General features: G+C 51.6%; 1 protein-coding gene across 5 annotated transcripts in view; it reads right to left on the bottom strand.

Moving 5' to 3' along the window:
- Nucleotides 1-19,688, bottom strand: part of Wipf2 (WAS/WASL interacting protein family member 2) — a 34,318-nt gene that overhangs the window by 8,995 nt on the left and 5,635 nt on the right. For all 5 annotated transcript variants that reach the window (XM_023718167.1, XM_023718165.1, XM_023718164.1 and 2 more), the window contains 4 exons: nt 7,728-7,859; nt 3,979-4,111; nt 3,317-3,442; nt 1,937-2,593 (listed from right to left, as the gene is read on the bottom strand). In XM_023718167.1, the coding sequence (XP_023573935.1) occupies nt 1,937-2,593; nt 3,317-3,442; nt 3,979-4,111; nt 7,728-7,790 (979 nt within the window). In that variant the 5' untranslated portion in view covers nt 7,791-7,859. The remainder of the gene's footprint in view (nt 1-1,936; nt 2,594-3,316; nt 3,443-3,978; nt 4,112-7,727; nt 7,860-19,688) is intronic.

Genomic DNA, 19,688 nt, shown 5'->3' with positions numbered 1-19,688 from the left:
TTATCCGCGCACGCACATGTACTCTGGCCTTTACACAACTCAAATGCCTACCCTGCTACCTCCAATTCCTACATTCTTTGATTTTATTCAGAAAAGGAAAATGAAAAACAAGGGCTTCACAACAAGCTACATCCACAGCCCTTCTGAATTTTTATCTTTTTTTTTTTTTAATGTATTTGGTTGTTGCAGGGTCCCACTACACAGCTCGGATTCGTGGTGATCTTCCTGCTTTCAGCCTCCCCAGCGCTGGGATTACAGGTCCCTGCGTGCACCACAGCTCTCTGCTCAGCTCAGCTCACGGGGGGTAGGGGGGTGGGAGGCATGTGGTGCCAGGGATCGAACTGCGGTCCCTGCGCTTGCCTAAGCAGGCGCTTTAGTCCACTGAGCTAGCTCGCTGGCCCTGAAATTGTATCTTGAGACAGTTTTGCTAAATTGCAGTTTTGCAGGCTAGGTTCCAATTTGTGATCCTCCTGCCTCAGCCTCCCAGGTGCTGGGTGGGATTATAGGCATGTGTCACCATAGCCACCCTACCCTACACCACCTGTTTTATTTTTTTTCCATAATTTTATTGAGAAACAAACAGCAATGAGAAAGTTTCAAACCAAATTAGTAGGACAATAAAGATTTGCTTTCTTTCTTTCTTTCTTTCTTTTTTTTTTTTTTTGTGGAACTGGGTATTGAACTCAGGCCCTTGCGCTTGCCAGGGAAGTGCTTATTCCACTGAGCCATCTCCCCGCGCCCCCCGCCCCCGCACCTGTTTTAGAGGCAGGAGTCAATGCTTTGCCCAGGTTGGCCTCAAATCCTCCTCCACCCTCTGCCTCCTGGGTAGCTGGACCTGCCCGAAGGTCCCTTGACACTCAGTTCTTGGGTCCGGCTCCCTGGCCCTGCTCGGCCCTGGGCACAGGCGTGGGTTTCTCCACTGCTCCCAGCTTTCCCTCTTGCCCTCCGCAGGGGCTCCAGGCTGTCCTTGCCAGGCGCTCACACCCCCCGCCCACGCTCTCCCAGCCGTGGTCCCTCAGGGTGATGGAGCGCAGCTCTGGAGGCCTCCTTGACTGCTCCAGCCCACGAGGCTGCTCGCTCCTACAGGCAGGTGCCAGGCTGCCCCACACTAGAGGGAAGCTTCCCGCATGTGACACGCTCGCTCCCCACCTGCCTTCTGAGCCACTCCTTTCACCACCCTCCTGCTCCGCGGCCAAATGGGAGCTAGGGTCCTTGTGAAGGGTGCATCGGGTCCTGTTCTGTTCCAAGGCCCCACTGCAATGGTTTCCCATCTCGGAGCTCAGAGCAGGTTTCGCCGCTTGTTTCTGAATCACGGTACTAGGGCTGGAACCCTGCTTTCCACTGAGCTATGTCCTCAACCCCGTTTTGGTATCGCGAGACAGGATCCCACTGCGCTGCCCAGGCTGAGCTCACAGGCGCCGTTCTCCTGTCTCACCTCCCAACATGCTGAGGTTACAGGCCCGCACTGCCAGGCCCAGGGAGCTCGAAGTCCGAGCAAGGCACACCTTACCTCGCTGCCTCCCCTCCGTACTTTCCATCCCCCCCACATTCTCTGTTGTCCTGCTAGTGACCTCCACTGTCGCCCGCAGGGCCCTGGCAGCTGTGGTCCCTACTGCCTGGCAAGAGCAGAGCAGATGCTCACTGTCTCCTCAGGGCCCCATTCACACAGCCTCCCCCAGCTCCAGGTGTCACCACCACACTGGTTAGGGCATCACTGTTCCATGCCCTGGCCATCCCCAAAGCTGCACTGGGTTTCTCTGAAGCACACCATGTGTGAGACGTTATGTGTCATACAAGTTGGCCCAAAAGAACCATGTGACATGTCCACTACCGCAGCTTCCCTCATTGCAGAGGCAACTGTGTAAAAAAAGGCTCAGTGCTCCTCCTGGGGACACCAGAAGACAACCCCACTGGAAGCAGAGTCCCCAGCACTTACCTGTTCCCCTACTGGGAGGCTCCCGGGCCGGAGGAGGGGGCCGACTGCTGGGTAGAGAGGGGGAGGCCGAGGCAGGTGGAGGAGGAGCGAGGCCCCGCACAGGCCCCGGTGTCTTCCTATGCAAAGAGTTGTGTCTCTGTGGCAGCTCGGGGGCTGACTCGTGCGTGGGACTGGAGGGCCCATTGGGGACGCCGGGAGGCTGGCGATAAGGCGGTGGTGGAGGAGCTAGTGACTGACCACTTGGTCCCACTCTGAGGTTTACAGGGGAAGGTGGTGGCTTGACTGGGGGTGGTGCGGGCGGCCCCTCACGCCCGGGGTGCAGCCTCTGTCCTGGGGTGGGTGGCAGGGGCTTCTCGCGGTTGTAGGCTGGGGCCTTGCTGCCAGGTGTAGGCAAGGGCGCAGGGGGTGCGTTGGCACGCCGGCCGGGGGGCGGAGGTGGGGGCGCTGAGGAACTGTGCTTCATGCCCGGGCCACTGGTGGCATTGGGCCGTGAGAGGTCGGGGAGTGAGGGGCGCTGCGTCCGGGGCAGCTCAGGGAGGGAGGCTCGGCCGCTGTCCGTGTCGTCCTGAGGACGCCCGCTGGCTGCAGACACTGGTGGCCTTGGGGCAGCGGCTCGAGACCCGGGGGTATGCAGGGCTGGTTTCCCGGCCAGGTTTTCTACGACACAGTGGACAACAGGGTCAGCGTGCAACAGGCCCGAGGCCCTCCCAGTTCAACTTTTATCTGCCTGTGTCCAAAGGGAAGTCGAACCCCAGCCACAGCTCACCAAGCACTTGTCACCCACTAAGTCATACCCTGGGACCTAGTTCTGGGTTCCAGGGCCCAGTCACAAATATTACCTATAAGCTGAATGTACTTTTAAAATGTGGCTTAACGTTTAAGTAGTTGTACGTATCTACAGGGTATCATGTCTACGCTGTAGGATGACTAAACTGAGCTAATGCACACATTCGTCACCTGACACCTTATTTTTAATGACATTTAAAAATCTATTCTTGCAGAAGCTGGAACCCTACCAACAGCAGTCACACTGCACACAGCTCGCCAACCTCATTCCCCCTTATACCCGAGGCCACTTTGTGCCCAACACCTCCTGCCAGCCTGGTGCCACCACTCTGCTTGCTGCTGCTGAGCCACAGGCCTTGGGTCGGACACGGGAGTGAGGTCAAAGGGCACAGCCTTAGCGTGCTCTGCGTGCTGCCCTGGCTGTGCCCACAGGCCTGGTCTCACTGCTGCCTCGAGGCGGCTGCCGGCCACATGAGCACCGCCCTTGGTGAGCATGCCTCGTACTCCTACGCAGTCAAAGGCGCTGCTACTCCTTCCCTCAGCCTCTGCTCTAATCCACTCTGTCTCCGTCCACCCCACCGTGGTGGGACATACCTGAGCTGTCCTTGGCTCCCACAGGCCGCAGCTTTGGGACCCCTCCTGGGAAGAGACCGCACTTGGGCTGCAGAGCAGCTGCGCCTGCGCCATAGCCGCCACCGCCGCCACCACCACCTTTGGGCTCTGCAAAGCACAGCGTGGGTTTCCACATCACAGTTCTGCACGGGGACCAAGTCAGTCCTGAGAAGTCCTGCCACCCGCCTGTACCTGGGCTGCACCTTATAGCAAACCCAGCTACTCTGCCTTTCCCCAGACAAGCCCTTCTGTAATGAGAGAAAGAGCAAAGGGACCAGAGAGCCCATCTTTCCTGTGCTGGTGCTCGCAGGGCCTCCCCTGGGTCCTGAGGGCTAATGACAGGGCAGGGATGATGAATGATAGCAGCAACTGTCAGCCAGCCCTGGCCTCTGCAAAGAGACGGCTCCTCAGGAATGTGTCTCCTGGAGAGCAACCGGGGCGATGCGCCCCAACACTCACCAGCGCGGCAGGAGGCGAGGTGGGAGAAGCTTCTCAGCTGCTTAAGTGAGCAGGGGGGAAGAGGCCAGAGGATGCGGCCCACCGCCCAACAGAACCCCTTGGATAGCAAGAACAGGCTGGCAGCTGCGCCAGGGCTCCAGTCAGCTGGGGGTCCTGGGCTCACCAGGCAGGAAGCAGGGACTTACTTTCCAAGATAGGAGCACTCCGGTCGTTAACGTTGGTCACCTTCTTCAGCTTGGTCCCTTTGCAAATGTCCTGCAAGAGCGCATTGCGGCCTCGCTGCTCATCTCTGCTCAGCTTGGGCTGCTCTGTATTTGCCTGGAAGAAGAGGAAGAGGGAGACGGATGACTCAAGCTCAGTGTGCCTGGCGGCACGGCGAGGTCTCATCATTCATTCGTAAGCAAAAGAATGAATGAATCAGTCTATGAACAGAGAAGACTGGAGCTGCAGCTCAGTGCAGAGGCTCTGAGGCCCTTTAATCCCTACTTCCAAAATAAACAGATAAACAATATATAATTTACAAGGAAAAAAGGAGGCATGTGAAAAATTCCTGGAAGGATAAACCCATACTCTAAAATATACTGAAGATTAAAATAAGTAAAGTATATAGAAAGTCAAAAAATAAACAAAATATACTAAATATTAATATATATTTATTCTCTAATTTGCTTATAATAATGTAAAACAGTATTACAGTGTTAACAAATTTATGCTTTAATATTTTTTTTTTTTTTTTTTTTGTGGAATCAGGGATTGAACTCAGGCCCTTGCACTTGCCAGGTAAATGCTTATTCTGAGTTATCTCACCGGTCCACTTTGTTTTAAATCGGTATTGTATAACTTTTTACAAACATTTATAGTACAGAGAAATTTGTAAAATATTACTCTTAGCTGGGTGTGATGGTGCATGGCTGTAACCCCAGCACTTGAGAGGCTGAGGCAGGGGCCTGACGTTGAGTTCAAGGCCAGCCTGAACTACAAACACAGTGAGACCCTCTTAAGACCAACACACACACACACACACACACACACACGCTACTTGTTAAAACCAAACCAAATAAACAAACAAAAAAACCCCAGTCCTGAGCATTTAGCGCCCCTCACCCTGCCTGCCGCCTGACAGGCTGAGAAGCGGCTCAGCCCTCACTGGGCAGTGCCAGCAGCACCTCAGGAAGGAGGACTCAGTTGCTGCGGAGGGGACAGGTGACTGTTGCTTTCTGCTTACCCAGTTTCTAAACTTTTTGAACATTCTGATTTTGTAAAAAGAAAGTTATTACTACTATTAAGCGTGCCAAAGCGTGAGCTTCATTCCCCTCCCTAAGACCGCTCGCTCAGGGACTGCGCCATCACTCACCCAAAGCCCGGCAGAACCCTTGCACCTCGTTCCCTCACCCCATCGCAAGCTGTCTTTGCTGGATGTGTCTGCAGTAGCGGGGCGAGCCCAGGGCCCTTGCACAGAACTACATTGTTTTTCAATTTCCCCCGGAGTCCTGGCATTACCGGCACGTTCTGCTGTGCCTGGTGCTGGGCTCTGAGATTTCTGATCTCCGCTCTGCAGACCCTGACCCTCCACAGCCACAGTCTCTGTGTCCATCTCAAACTGCTGTGCCCACCCTGCTGTCCACGCTGCTGGGTGACCTTTCTGCTACGAAGCTAAGAGGCTCCTCCTGCTGCAGTCAGCAGTTCCCACCACCACCAGAAAACTCCAGCCTCAGCCTGGACCTGCAGCTTTGCTCCACCATGCAGTATGAGGGAGCAATGATAAGAAGCCCCCTGGTACCTCCCCTCCCCAGGCAGAGCTTCCTGGGGACCTGCTCGCCCAGGCACTGTGGTCCTCCTTTTACCGCCCCCATTACTGGATTTCTGCACAAACCCTTCCCCAAGGGTTGGGGATCTAGCTTAGCGGCATAAACACCTGCCTAGCAAGCACAAGGGCCCAATTTTGATCCCCAGTACTGCAAAAACAAACAACCCTTTTCCCACAAGGGCGCTCCCGTGCATCCATGTCCACAGGCACATGGCGAGCCTGAACCCAGAGGCTTCAGGAAAACCTCAGCAGGCAGCCGCCCTCCCACCTCATCCAGCAACCGGCCTGTGGGCCGCCGTTCTCCAGTGCCTCTCACTTCAAGATGGCACACAAATGAGAAGGCAGAGATGCCTTTAACTGTGACCCCGGGGCTCACAACCCAGCTGCGGCGCAGCTGCCTCCTCTGGGCTTTTCCTCCATCGCTGAACTCCACTTCTTACCAATAGCCCCCCACGCCTGCCTGCCTGCCTCTCTGCCTCCGTGTGCGACACTGGGGCTGAACCCAGGGCCTTCCACTGAGCTACAGCCCCAGCCCTCTCTTATTGACACCAGGCCTTGCTGAACTGCTGTTTCACAGCTGGGTTGGAGCTTGCTCGGCTCCTGCTGGGGCCCGCGCCCCAGGCCCCTCTCCCCACACGTCTTGTTTTTCTTGCTAGGGTATAAAACATGGGCTCGGCTTTACAACAAGCTGATCTGAAGTAAAGAGGAATAAAAGGGTAGTAAGAAACACCTACAGAGGTCGCCATCCCTTTTCTTAAAGATCAGAGAAATTGCATATTGACTGATTTTTTTGGCAGCTCAGGCTGCCTGAAGGGCAAGGCCAGCTGGGGATCGAACCGCAGTATCCTGCTCCTGACTGCCTTTGTATGAACAGCTGCTTAAACTACTGAGCTAAGGGCAGGCCCCCCTGAAGGACTGCACTCTAGATGCACCTTTTTTTTTTTTTTTTTGGCGGTACTGGGGCTTGAACTCAGGCCCTTGCACTTGCCAGGCAAGCTCTTATTCTACTGAGTCATCTCCCCAGTCCAGGCAAGCACTTACTCTACTGAGCTGTCGCCCTGGCCCTGACACACTGACTTTAGCAAGTACACTTCAGGGAGCAACGTGGTCCCTACTGCAAGGCCCTGCCCATCTCCATCGGTGACAGGAGAGTCCGACCACAGCCCAGGGACCACAGGACCCACAAGGCTGTTCCTTTTCCTTCTTATCTGCTCCTTTCTGTCGGCATTTCCCATGCCTGGGCTGCATGGTACTTGGGAAGCGTCTGTGTAGGCGACAACAGAACGAGGTACAGAGACAGTGCTCTGTCTGCTGCGCCACCCCACCTGCCACACAGCTGAGTAGACAGTCCTGGAAACAGAGCCTCCCTCTCCTCACGTGTGTGTCCTTGAGCACAGGCACAGTTAATTCTCTTTGTGTGCAGGACTCAAACTCAGGACCTTAAGCTTGCCCGGCAGGCACTCTGCCACTGTGCTACATGCCTAGCCCATTTTCTTCTCTAATTTTTTTTTTGTCTTTGTTTTGAGACAAGGTCTCACTATGCAGCCCAGGCTGGCCTCGCCTCGCATGAGCCTCCTCCCTCAGCCTCCCAAGTGCTGGGATCACGGGTGTGTGCCGCCATGCCCAGTTTTATCTAATTGTTAAACTTGCCCATGTTGCTACTTCATAAGATAGTAAGTTAAAACTGCTTGTTAGCAGCTGTGGTAAAGGAAGCAAGAAAATATATCAAACATTTTGTCTCAGACAGTCTTCTAATTACAATTCACCAAGACTAGAGACGTGATCATTAAGGCACATAAAAGCTAAAGGACTTCCACACCAGCTGTGCTGTCTGTGTATGTCACTATCCAGCTGAAAGGCTGGACATCCATGCATGGTGCAGGACAAACCAGGACAGGGACACCGCAGCCCCACTGCAGGCCCAGGAGAGAGCTCAGACTGGGAGGAGGTGGGGGACTGGCTGGTTTGTTCTCCATCTCTCCACCCCCATGCCACCAAGCACTAAAAACCTGCAACTAAAGAACATGGGACGGGTGGGAAAACCTGTACATTTTAAACAAAGCAGGTGTGTGACACCAACAGGCTTGTTTCTGAGGCCTGGTGGAGCGCAGTGGAAGGACCACCCACCTGATTAAGAGTGGGAGGAGGCGGGGGGCCTGGTGGGGGCGGCGGGGGTGGTGGGATTGGCATCCTTGCCCTGCTCCCAGTCGGCACTGCTCTCTCTCCGTCTTCCCTGGCAGCTTTAAGTCACTCATATACCTGGAAACAAAACAGAACTCATTAGACAAATGGCAGCATTAGTCACTGAGCACCAGGAGGATCAAGCACAGCCCCAGAAAGGGACCAAGCGCTCATCTCCTGGGTCCACTAGGACGCAGTCCAGGCCTTGGGCATTTGCTTGGTGAAAGGCCAGATCGCGGAGACCCCAGGTGTGACAGGAAATGCGTGGTGTCCAGTGTGGCTCATGTTTTAATGTGGGGCAGCAGGTGGGCGAGAGCTGTGCGGCCAGCCACTGCCCAGCCCCAGCGCCTGTCTGACCAACAGGCGCACCAAGCCCAGCACTCACACAGGGTCACTCCGGGTGTGGCACCCGCTGGGGGCGTGACCAAGGCAAGGGACACTCCCCACTGTTCTGCACTCACATCAGGGCCCTGGTCGTCCTCGAAACTGTCTGCCCGTCCTGCGCAGCCGCTGATCTTTGTACTCCCTCCCCAGTGTCTCACTTCTCCTTTCCAGAATATCCATGTACTAGGAACTCACGAGCAGAGTGAAATCACAAGCTATGTAGCGTTTTCAGACTGACTTTCACTTTGTAACATGCACCGAAGTGAACCCCAAGAGTCCCACAGCTTGATGGACGGCTCTTTTCTTTTCCAGATGGGCATCTCACCGCACTGCCAAGGCTCGTCTCTAACTCCTGGGCTCCAATGACTGTCCTTCCTCGCCCCCAGGCAGCTGACCTACAGGTGCACACCACCAACCCAGCTTAGGGCTCTTCTCAGTGTTGAATAATACTTCCCACCCAGGTGCACCCCAGACACCCGCCTCTTCCTACAGAAAAGGCTGTTTGGGGGTTTCCAAGCCTGGGTGAGTCTGAATAAAGATGCTCTAAACATCCACGTGCAGGGTTTGGTGTGGACACCAAGGAGTGGGACTGCTGGTTCGAATGCTCCAGCTCTGGCCGACTCCCCCAGCCAGGCTGTACCTTTCACACTCCCGCCGAGGAGGACAGCTCCCGGGGCACCACGGCCCTGCCAGCATCTGGAGCTGCTGGCACCCTCACTTAGGGGCGTTCAGCTAGGTACACAACGTGAGCTTGGTTCTCGGAGACAGGGCTTTACTCTGCAGTGCAGGCTGGTGAACTCATAATCCTGCCTCAGCTTCCTGACAGCTGGATTACAGGTGTGCCTCACCGCACCAGGCTGACATCTGGTTTTAGTGTATACTTCCCTAATAAGTAGTGTAACAGTGTCACAGTGAACACTTGTTCCTGGGATTGATCCTTCCTTCCTTTCTGAGACAGGGTTTCATGGTGCAGCTTCGCCTGGCCCTGACCTCGTTTTGTGGCTCAGGCTGGCCTCCCACTTACAGTGAGACCATCCTGCCTCAGCCTCCTGAGGGTGGGAGTTCCTGCACTTCTTGCCATCTATGCACCTCTTCTGGGAGGCGTCTACTTAGGACTGCTGACCTTTGCTCCTTTCTGGTGCTGGACCAAACCCGGGGCCTCACACACGCTAGGCCATGGCTCTGGCGCTTACAACCTTGGCCCTACTGCCCACTTTTCAACTGGGTTGTTCCTGTTTTCTTACTGTTTCACTTAAGATTTCTCTGTACATTTTAGATAACAGTACCATATCAGATATGTCTTTTGCAAATATTTTCTCCTAGCCTGTGGCCAGTCCTCTCCTTTTCTTGTTGGGAGCCATTCTCTGAGTATGACACATGACAGCAGCCTTCAGAGCTCTGCAACTCACCAGGCAGAGCACACTGACACTGGGACAGCCAACTCGCAGAGCACAGCACAGCACAGCACAGCCCCCCTGTGAGGAGCCAGCCCCTCAGGTCCCAAACACTGGAAACACGGACACTCCAACTCGGTTTCTCACCCCTGCTGGTCTGTGGGAACCGTCACTGCACAGCTGAGGCAAGTCCAGAGGACTAGCTTACTTATTCAAAGGTAGGAGACAGACAGAAAACCAGAACTCAGGAACAGTAAATAAATAGCTCCAAAAAGCGTGGCAGCAGAACGTTCCATTTGATTGAAGGGGGAAAAAGCCAAAATAACATGGCTACCACATAAGGTACCAACATCACTGTGAGGGCAGGGGAAGCCCTGAGCACAAGGCAACACTCGCTTCGACACAGGAACTCACAGGTAGCCCGCAGGCGGGAGGCCTCACTCAAAATGAAACCAGAGGGCCGAAGAGATGGCTCAGGAGAACAGGCGCTTGCCTGGCAAGTGTAAGGGCCTGAGTTCAATCCCTGGTTCTGCCAAAAAAAAAAAGAAAGAAACCAGAGGGTCCAAGGATATACTCAGCAACTTAAGCACCTGCCTGGCAAGCACAAGGTCCTGAGTTCAATCCCTGGTACCGCAAAAAAGAAAGAGAAAAAAAAACAGTAAGCAGATGTGGTGACACCCCATGGGAATCACCAGTTCAACCTGGGCAGCTTGGCCATTTACTGAGACCGTGCACCAAATACAAAAAATAAACGAGGAGCTAGGGCTGAAGGCTCGTGCAAAGGCCCGGGTTCCACCCCGAGACTACAAAAGAAAAAGGACTCGAGGGGCTGGGGAGATGGCTCAGTAGGATAAGCGCTTGACTGACAAATGCAAGGATCTTAGTTCAATCCCCGGTTCCGCCAAAAAAGAAAAAGGACTCGAGCCAGCAATCCGCTGGGAAGCGTGGCTCTTCCTGATTTACTTCCTTGCAGGCACATAAGGAACTGACTTAAACTTTTCTCGATGCTCTGGCAATGATGAAAGAGAAACTATTCCAAACCTGTAAAACCAGGTACTTCTGCAGAACAGTAGATGAGAAAAGTGGCCAGAATTCGCAGCTGCAGACCTGCGAGGTCCAGCACGGAGAAGAGAGGACAGCAGCACAGCGAGGTGGGGACGGGGAGGGGCATCTCAACTTCCCAGAATGAGCAACTAAGCAGCTCCAAACCTTCTCGCTTCTGGCTTCAAAGCTAGGTACGGTCTTCCTGTATAGGAATCTAACACAATGCCTTTAAAAACTGATGAAAACGTAAGCCGAGTATGGGGACACACACCTGTGACCCCAGCACTGGCAGCTGAGGCAGAAGGATCCCAACTCAAGTCCAGCCCAGACAACTTAGCGAAACTGCCTCAAAATATGAGGGGTAGAAGAAACTGGGATGGGGCTTGCTGCAAACGAAGACCCTGAATTCAATCACCAGTACTTAAAAAAAAAAAAAAGACAAATTCAGTCCTTTTTGAAAACACCATTAAAACATTAAAATAAAGAAAAAATAACAGCAAAAAAGCACTATTATAGTTGTTTTACCCTGAAATTAAACTTGAAATAACTAGAAAATTCTCTACAGAATTACTTGCTTTCTTAAAAATACTTCCTTTCTGATCTATTAAATTAGAACTAAAGCCTCATCGACTGCTCTTCGGGGTTCTTTATTCTGAGAAAGCACTGAGTCCAGCCTCACAGAACTTCCCAGCACCAGAGAAGCCCACCTAGCAGCCGAGTCAGCGTCTATGAGAAAGGTGAACACATCAGCCCCGCCATCCCAGAGCCCAGTGTATCACAGAATTCACAGATGTGTCTTCACAACTCTTAGGTAATATAATTTTTTAAAAAATTTTTATGTATTTGGTACAGGGTCTCACTACACAGCTTTGACTCGTAGTGATCCTCCTGTTTCAGCCTTCCCAGCGCTGGATGACAGGCGTGCACCACCACGCCTGGGCTCACTGGCCAGCTCATGTGGCCAGCACGGCATGCAGTGCCAGGGATCAAACCCGAGGCCTTGCACTTGCCAGGCAGGCACTTGGAGCGCTGAGCCATCTCCACAGCTCTTGGGTAATATAATTGTAAAAAGTGTTTCCTGTAGCGAGGCATGGTGACAGGGTGCACAGCTGCACTCCCAGCACCCAGGAGGCTGAGACACACCTGCTCAGCAAGTACAAAGTCCTGACTTTGATTCCCAGTATCAAAAAAAAAAAAGGCTGAGGCAGGAGGGTCACTGAGAGTTCCAGGCAATCTTGCCCTATACAGTAAGTCCAAGGCCAGCCTGAACTACATATTAAGATCCTATCTTTTTTTTTTTTTTGCGGAACCGGGGATTGAACTCAGGCCCTTGAGCTTGCCAGGGAAGCGCTTATTCCATGAGCCTTCCCCCGGCCCCAAGATCCTATCTTTAAAAACAAAAAAGTGTTTCCTTCTATTCCTCAAAATCCATTTTTCTACTTAATTTCCTAATGTTTCAGTGCAAATATTCCTATATTTGTTTTCTTTAAAAAAAAAAATTATTTGGTACAGGGTCTTGCTACACAGCTCAGACTCACAGAGTTCATTCTACTTCAGCCTCCCTGGCACTGGGATTACAGGTTTCAGTGGCTAGCTTGGCACAGGACTAGCACGGGATGCAGTACCAGGGACCCAACCCAGGACCTTGCACTTGCCAGGCAGGCGCTTAGACTGCTGTCTCCCCAGCCCTATTCCTACATTTGAAGAGCAGGCTACTTCCTTGGTAAAGACACCAACTATTGTCTATTTCATAAATGACGGATCTAATTTAGTTTTTGCTCTTTCATATACTTAAAATGATCTGAGAGGTATCCTAGTTACCACTAGTCTGGGACCTTATTCAAAGGCATTCTGCTACTATAAAACTGCAAGTTATTTTAAAAAGAAAAAAATTAAAATATTAATATCATCATATTTTCTTTTTTATTCTTGGTGTTTTGAGACAGGATCTCACTATGTAGTTCAGGCTGGCCTTGAACTCACAACGTAGCCCTGGCTGGCCTCAAACTCGTGCTGATTCTCCCGCCTCAGCCTCTCAGGTGTGCACCACCAACCCCCCCAACCATTCCATCTTCTACTTTCATACCTTAGGCAACAGCATTTTCATCTCAGTTTAGATTACAAAATGAATTATAGTTCTCAAAATAACTAAAAAAATTCTAAAGTGGTTGGAGGGAATGACTTCAAAAGTAAACTGTGGCCAGGCAGGGTGGTGCATGTCTGCAATCCCAGCACTCGGGAGGTTGAGGCAGGAAAATTGCTGTGGGTTTGAGACTAGCCTCGGCTACAAAGTGAGCTCAAGGCCAACCTGAGCTACATAGTGAAACCCTGTCTGGAAAAACACGACCGACCGACGACCGACCAACCCACAGAAAAAGCAAGGAAGCAAGCAAGCCCACCCGCCCAGAAAATTTAAATGACTTAGCAACACTGTCTCAAAGCGAAAAACTTAGTAAGGGCTGGGGCTGTGGCTCAGGGAAAGGGAGCTGTTCAGTCACCAGCGCCACGGCATGGCAGTAGGCAGGCGCTGTGTCTACTGCTCCCCGACGTCCTAGAGGACATACTCTGCCTCCGAGACTGAGCCACAGCCACACAAACGAAAACGTGGGGTCAACAAGAGACTCGCTCACTTTGCAAATACAGATTCAATCACTTAATATCCTCTTAAGCATTTTTCCAGCACACACACACACAAAAAAAAAACAAGGCCAGATGAAGGCGAGACCATTTCAGGCTGTCAGAAAGATCTTAATGGTCCAGCCCAGCCCTAAATAACCTCAGGAAGAGACAGCGCGTCTGGGGGGCTTCAGACACACACACAGACACACACACAGACATACACAGACACACACACACACACACACACACACACACTCCTGACTCCGTGTTCACTGCAGACGGAACCTCTCTGCACAGCACCAACGATGGGAGCTGAGTGGCTGGCAGAGAGAGAAAGCCCCACACTCTAAGACAAAGAAACACCACATCGTAATAAAGAACAGTTTTTGTTCTGTGTATTTTAATCTCAGTCAGAAGGAGCTGCAATCTGGTTAACAGGGCTTTAACAACTCAGTAAGAGTCGAGTGTGGTAGTACTGGACATAATCCCAGTAACTGGGGAGGCTGAGGCAAGAAGGTCACATGTTCAAGGCCCACCTGGGCAATTTAGTGACATTATCTCAAATTTAAAAATTAAAAAAGGGGCTGGTGAGATGGCTCAGTGGTCTAAAGCACCTACTTAGAACAAGCTTAGCAAAACGCAGCGACGGCGGTTCAATCCCCAGCACCACATGCCGGCCAGCCCCGCCCCCTGGTGGGCTGAGCTGGCCACACACACACAAAATTAAATAAATAAAAATTAAAAAAAAAAATTAAAATGACTGGAGCTGAAGCTCAGTGGTACAGCCCTTGCCCAACATATATAAAGTCCTGGATTCAATACTTTGTACCATCTAATACCACCAAACCAAACCAGCTGCATGACAAAACGTTGCATAGACATAACCCACCGATGAATCAGTCGTTCATAATCTTTCTATATGACTAAGTTTAGAAACACTCTCATCAAACAAGTTCAACATTATAATATCTGCTGGGCATGGTGCTAATCCCTGTAATCCCAGCAATGAAGAAGCTGAGGCAGAGCTAGGAAGATAGGTGGGCAGTCTAAGCACCTGCCTGGCAAAGCCAGTGACCCAGGTTTGATCCCCAGTGCTGCATGCCATGCTGGCCCTGAAACCGGGCACGGTGGCACATGCCTGTAATTTCCGTGCTCAGAAGGCTGAGACAGGAGGACCACTACAAGTCCAAGCTGTATAGTGAGACCCTGTACCAAAAAGGATAAAAAATAAATAAAAATTAAAATTAAACTGCAGTCTTAGTGCTGGGATGTACTCAGTGGTAGAGCTCCTGCCTTGTGTGTGCCAAATGCTGGGTTCCATCCCCAGCACCACCGGGAAAAAAGAACAGACTGTAAATTCTAGAGCAATTCCACCCGATTCTGCTAAGTACTTAACTACTCGCCCTAATAACCTTATGATGGCTCATTAGTACCAGCTGACACGTCACCCTGACCTGCGAAGCAAGCTCTGCAGCAATAGCTCCTCTATCTTTGCCTATTTTACTCACTAAGCTCCTTCCTTCCTTTCTTCTTCAGTTTTTTGAGACAGAGTCTCACTAGGCCAGACTGGAACTTGCAATGATCTGCCTGCCTCAGCCTTCCAGTGCTATACCCAAAGAGCCCTTAAATACACAGCAGGTGAAGGAAGTTCAAGAGTAGCAATGCCCAGGGCGAGGGCGTGGCTCAGTGCAGCGCAGGCGGGGCCAGGGATGCAGCTCAGAAGGCCGCGCCTGCCTGGCAAACCAGAGAGGTACAAAGTTTGACTCCTAGTTTAAAAAAAAAAAAAAAAAATTGAGTCAGAGGAGGACAGCAGGACTGACAGCCAACAGCAAGGACTGAAGACTAGGGCCGTCTGCGGGAAGAGGGCGCCTGCAGCTGCGCTCTGAGCAGTCTGCCAGGTGCTTGTCACTTCTGGACGCCGTTCCTCCACCAGCACTGGCTGCTGCCCCGTCCCCAGGTACAAAGCACTGTTCTGGGGCCAGGGTGGTTTCCAGCCCCAGAGCCAGGTGGCAATCCGTGGATTCTCAATCCATTGCCAAAACTGGGACAGGTCACGCAGCTGGCACCCAGTGGGTGAAGAAGGGCACCTCCACCCAGGCTTTGAGAGGACAGCCCCTGGCAGGCCTTCTCTGGGCACGGCACCGCCTCAAGGCTGATCCGCCCTGCTCCAGAGGCGGGGTGAGCCAGGTTTCCACAAGCCTGCAGCTTCTGTCCTAGTGGAAGGACAGAGAAAGTGTCATCTCAGTACTCCAACTCCCAGAAAGGGGGAGCCTGGGTGGGGCAGAGCACAGTGGACCAGAGGGGCCTCAGCCAGCCGGTGGACCTGGGGGAGGGGTCCAGCCAGATGTGGGCCGAGGTCAAAGGGCAGGGCTGCCAGGCGAGCAGGCTGGGGACGTGGGCCGGCTTTGGGGGCTGTGCCCAAGCCAAACGTCGCACCCTTCACTACCCTGGTGTCAGTGACACCGGAGAGGTCAACCCGGCACACCAAACTGAGCCGGAAGCTAGGTCACCTCCCAGCCCACACCCTGGCATTCTGGGATCCAGTGCAGCTAGGGACTCCTGCTAACTGGAGGCCTCCCAAGGTCAAAGCCCCCTAGTGGGAATGTGTCTCCCGCTGCCTTCAACTTGCTCCTGGACACCGAGAGGCAAGGAGCTCAACTCCAAGGCAGGAGCTGCCAGAGTGAGGCCACACCAAACCCGGCATCAACCCAACAGCACCGGCACAGAGGGCTCCACGCCAATCACAAACACACCTCCTCTGTGCCCGGCACGGTGCTCACGCCCATACTGCAGTGACTTGGGAGGCTGAAGCAGGAAGAGTTCAAATTAAAGCCTAAGACTGAGAAACCTAGGGAAATTCTGTCTCAAAAAAACCGAACTGGGCTGGTGAGATGGCTCAGTGGTCTAAAGCACCTACTTAGAACAAGCTTAGCAGAGCACAGGGACCGCGGTTCAATCCCCCAGCACCACATGCCAGCCAGCCCCGCCCCCTGGTGGGCTGAGCTGGCCACACACACACAAATAAATAAAAAAATAAATACATTTTTTTAAAAAAGTGATTATCTAAAAAAAAAACAAACTGACGATGTAGTTCAATGCTATGATCACCCCGATTTCACCCCCCAACACTGGGGGAACCGCCTGCCCATGTTCTAGGACACAGCAATAAGTTTCCACGAATCCTTTCTGGTTGCTCTAGAATGTAAGGAAAATGCCTACAAGGCTTCTGTGGTGGTCACATGCCTCTCTCAGCGGAGAAGGCCGCCTCCCCCTGAGTCACGATCAGTCAAGCTCCTGGTGAAACAGATTCTGTCACGTGGAGACATGGAATGAATTAAAATTCCAAGGTTATTTGATGAAGGGAATGTTTTCCCCCAGCTACAAGCAGTTTTTTCATTATAGAAATTCAACTATGCAGCAAATCTCAAAGAACCAACAAATATAACAAAAAATCTCATGCCCACCATAAATATTTAAATAGAATCCTAGACTTTTTAAAACAAACTGATGCTGGAATTTTAATTTTTGTATCAATTTCTTTTTTCACTGTTGAAAGGAGGAACACAAGCTGGACATGGTGGCGCATACCCGTAATACCAGCACGTGAAAGGCCGAGAGGCAGGAGGATCACCATCACTTTTCCGTCAGTCAGCCTGGGCTACACGGTGAGTTTAAGGCTGGCCTGGGCTATCTAGCGAGACCCTGTCTGGGGAAGAAAGGAAGAACAAATAGGAATGTAGACCTGTGAAGGACAAAATAAAGGAGGCAGGAGACAAACTATATGGGAAAACTCTTTCAATGACAATTTCCCTAAAAAAAAAAAGTGAGGACTCATCCCAATAACAGTTTTTACCTGTCTTGTAACTTTTTCTTCCTGTCTAGATTTTTTTTTTCTTATTCTTTTCTGGTGGTCCTGTGAGTTGAACCCAGGGTCTCAAAAATGCTAAGCAGGGGCTGGGAAGATGGCTTGGGGCCAGGGAGATGGCTCAGCGGAGTAAGCGCTTCCCTAGCAAGCTAAAGGGCCTGAGTTCAATCCCCGATTTCACCAAAAAAAAAAAAAAAAAAAAAAGCTAAGCAAACTTTCTACCACTAACCTATATCCTCAGCCTTTTTATTTTTTATTTATTTATTTATTTTTTTTTTTTGCGGGGGCTGTTTGGTACCAAGAATCAAACTTGGGACTTTGTGCTTGCCAGGCAGGCACTTGTGCCACTGAGCTATATCCAGGCCTCTGTTTTATTTTTACACTGTGTCTCACAACGTGACCCAGGCTGGCCTGGCACTCACAGCGATCCTCCTGCTGGGATCACAGGCGTGCACCATCAGACCCACCCAGTCCTTGGTGATTTTATTTTGGGAAGGTCTTGCTGAACTGTCCAGGCTGGCTTGAACTTCTGATCCTTGCCTCATCTTCCAGGTAGCTGGGATGTGCGGGGTACACTACTGAGCCCGCCAGATCATTTTTTAAACGTCCTCAAAACGTACACTCGCAAGTGTGCTTATTCATGACCTATGGCATGTGGCGAGCATCAGCTACCACAGGTAGCTCTGAGACACAGAGCCATCCTGGGCCAGGTCTTCTCAGCTAAAATAACGACTAGTCGATGAAGAGTCTATTCTCACATCAATTAACTAACCGAAGCTATGAAGAATGGCTTCATAAAATGATTACTAAAGTCAACTAACTCGAGTAGTTCTAAATAAAAAATCTGAAAAGTATCCAAAAGCAATAAGGAAATGACCTCACCAAACACCTCCAACTCCTGCCCTAACCCTGCAAGGCAAGAGAAAAAAAACCCGGTTATACTACAAGTACAGCCTTCTGGGAGGCGGGGGACAGGGACACAAAGTATTGCACCAAGCTAGAACAAATAAGGACATGTTCAAGCCATGCCTTAAAACATCCAGTGATCCATAACCAGGAAGATTGCAAGACTTCCCTTCTTTTCTGCAGCTGGGAATTGGAACTCAGTGTTTCATGCGTGCAAAGGACACATCCACCACGCGCTGAGCTACAGCCTCGGCCCCACACAGCTCGACCTTTCAGTGTTCCTTTTGTGACCGTTGACCAAAACTGTTTCAATACAAGTTGTAAAAAATGTAAACCGGGTATACAGGGCACACCTGTAATTCCAGTACTTGGGAGGCTGAGGCAGGAGGATCACAAATTCAAGTTCCACCTGGGCCACTTAGTAAGACTGTGTCCTTGACACCCCCACCGGAAAAAAAAAAAAAAAGCAATTTAGCAGGGCTGGGGATGTAGCTCCGTGAGAAGGCTCTGGGCTCAACCCCCAGTACCACACACGTGTATGCACATGTTCACATAAATACACACAGGAGGCTGAGGGCACAGCACAGCGATAGGCTGTGTGCTCAGTACGCACAAAGCTTTGGGTTTAACCCTTGGTACCCCAAACTTTAAATAAAACCCTGTTTCTACAGAGCTGCTCTCTCTAGATCTGTCAGTCACACAGTGTCCCCAGGCTCCACTACAAGTCTCCCCGGCCCCTGGCCCCACAAATCCCGAGAACACTTCACGCCTGACCTCTGAGCAGCTCTCGGTGGCCAAGGAGCAACTGTGCACACATCCCTAGCTGCTCAGAGACAGCACGAGAGCTCCGCACTGGTCTCCTTCTCCAGGCCTAGCGGCCCAGAACACAGACAGGAGAACGTGCCCCTTCCTGCTGCCAAGGTTAGCAACCCACTTCCAATCCTAGGGCAGACACCTCCGCAGAGACACTGCCTGGCCCCAAGGCAGATGATGGGTGCATCTGTTTTCAACGCCTGCACCCATTTCATTTTACCAAAAACATTAACAGATTCCTGAATTTAGACAGGAAAATGATGCCGAGTAGCTCAGTGTTCATAATGAGTATTTCTCCCTCACCCACACATCGCAGGAGAAGGCTTTGAGATTTGGCTAGAAAAATAGAGTCACCCAAGGCTAACGTTATTACCATCAGCTGGATTTAGTCCTAGGGAGGAGAGAAACTAACCAGATGAAAGACATTTTTTAAATTAGAGCAGACTGAAGCAACCTTGGTCTGGCCCGGGAGTCTGCATGGGGGTGGAACGTAGCATTGGTGGTCTGCAGGGGTTCCCAAAGCTGTCTACCAAGAAGATGCACCGTAGGGGACTTACTTAAAACACAAACACACACACACACACAAGCACGCTCGCACTCTTGGTAATACCTCTACTCCCTTCTAGATCCACCTGCAGCTAGGACAAAACTACAGGGCTGACAACTACACTTCCCAGAATCCCCTCTCAACAGGGCTGTGACTTACACTCCAAGATCCAGCAGAGGGAAGAAAGGTAGATGCTATTTTTAGCAGCAAGGAGCTGATCGATGGCCGCCAAGAGGTGGCAGAAGGGGTGTGCAGCAGTTTCCAATGTCCTCCTGAAAACAGCCTGCCCTAATGCCTATGGCAGCTGAGATTATTTTTTTTTTTTATTTATTAGA

This window comes from Octodon degus, unplaced genomic scaffold (genome assembly GCF_000260255.1).
Source record: "Octodon degus isolate 3935 unplaced genomic scaffold, OctDeg1.0 scaffold00056, whole genome shotgun sequence".
Taxonomy (NCBI): domain Eukaryota; kingdom Metazoa; phylum Chordata; class Mammalia; order Rodentia; family Octodontidae; genus Octodon; species Octodon degus.
This window is presented reverse-complemented; position numbering and strand designations above follow the sequence as displayed.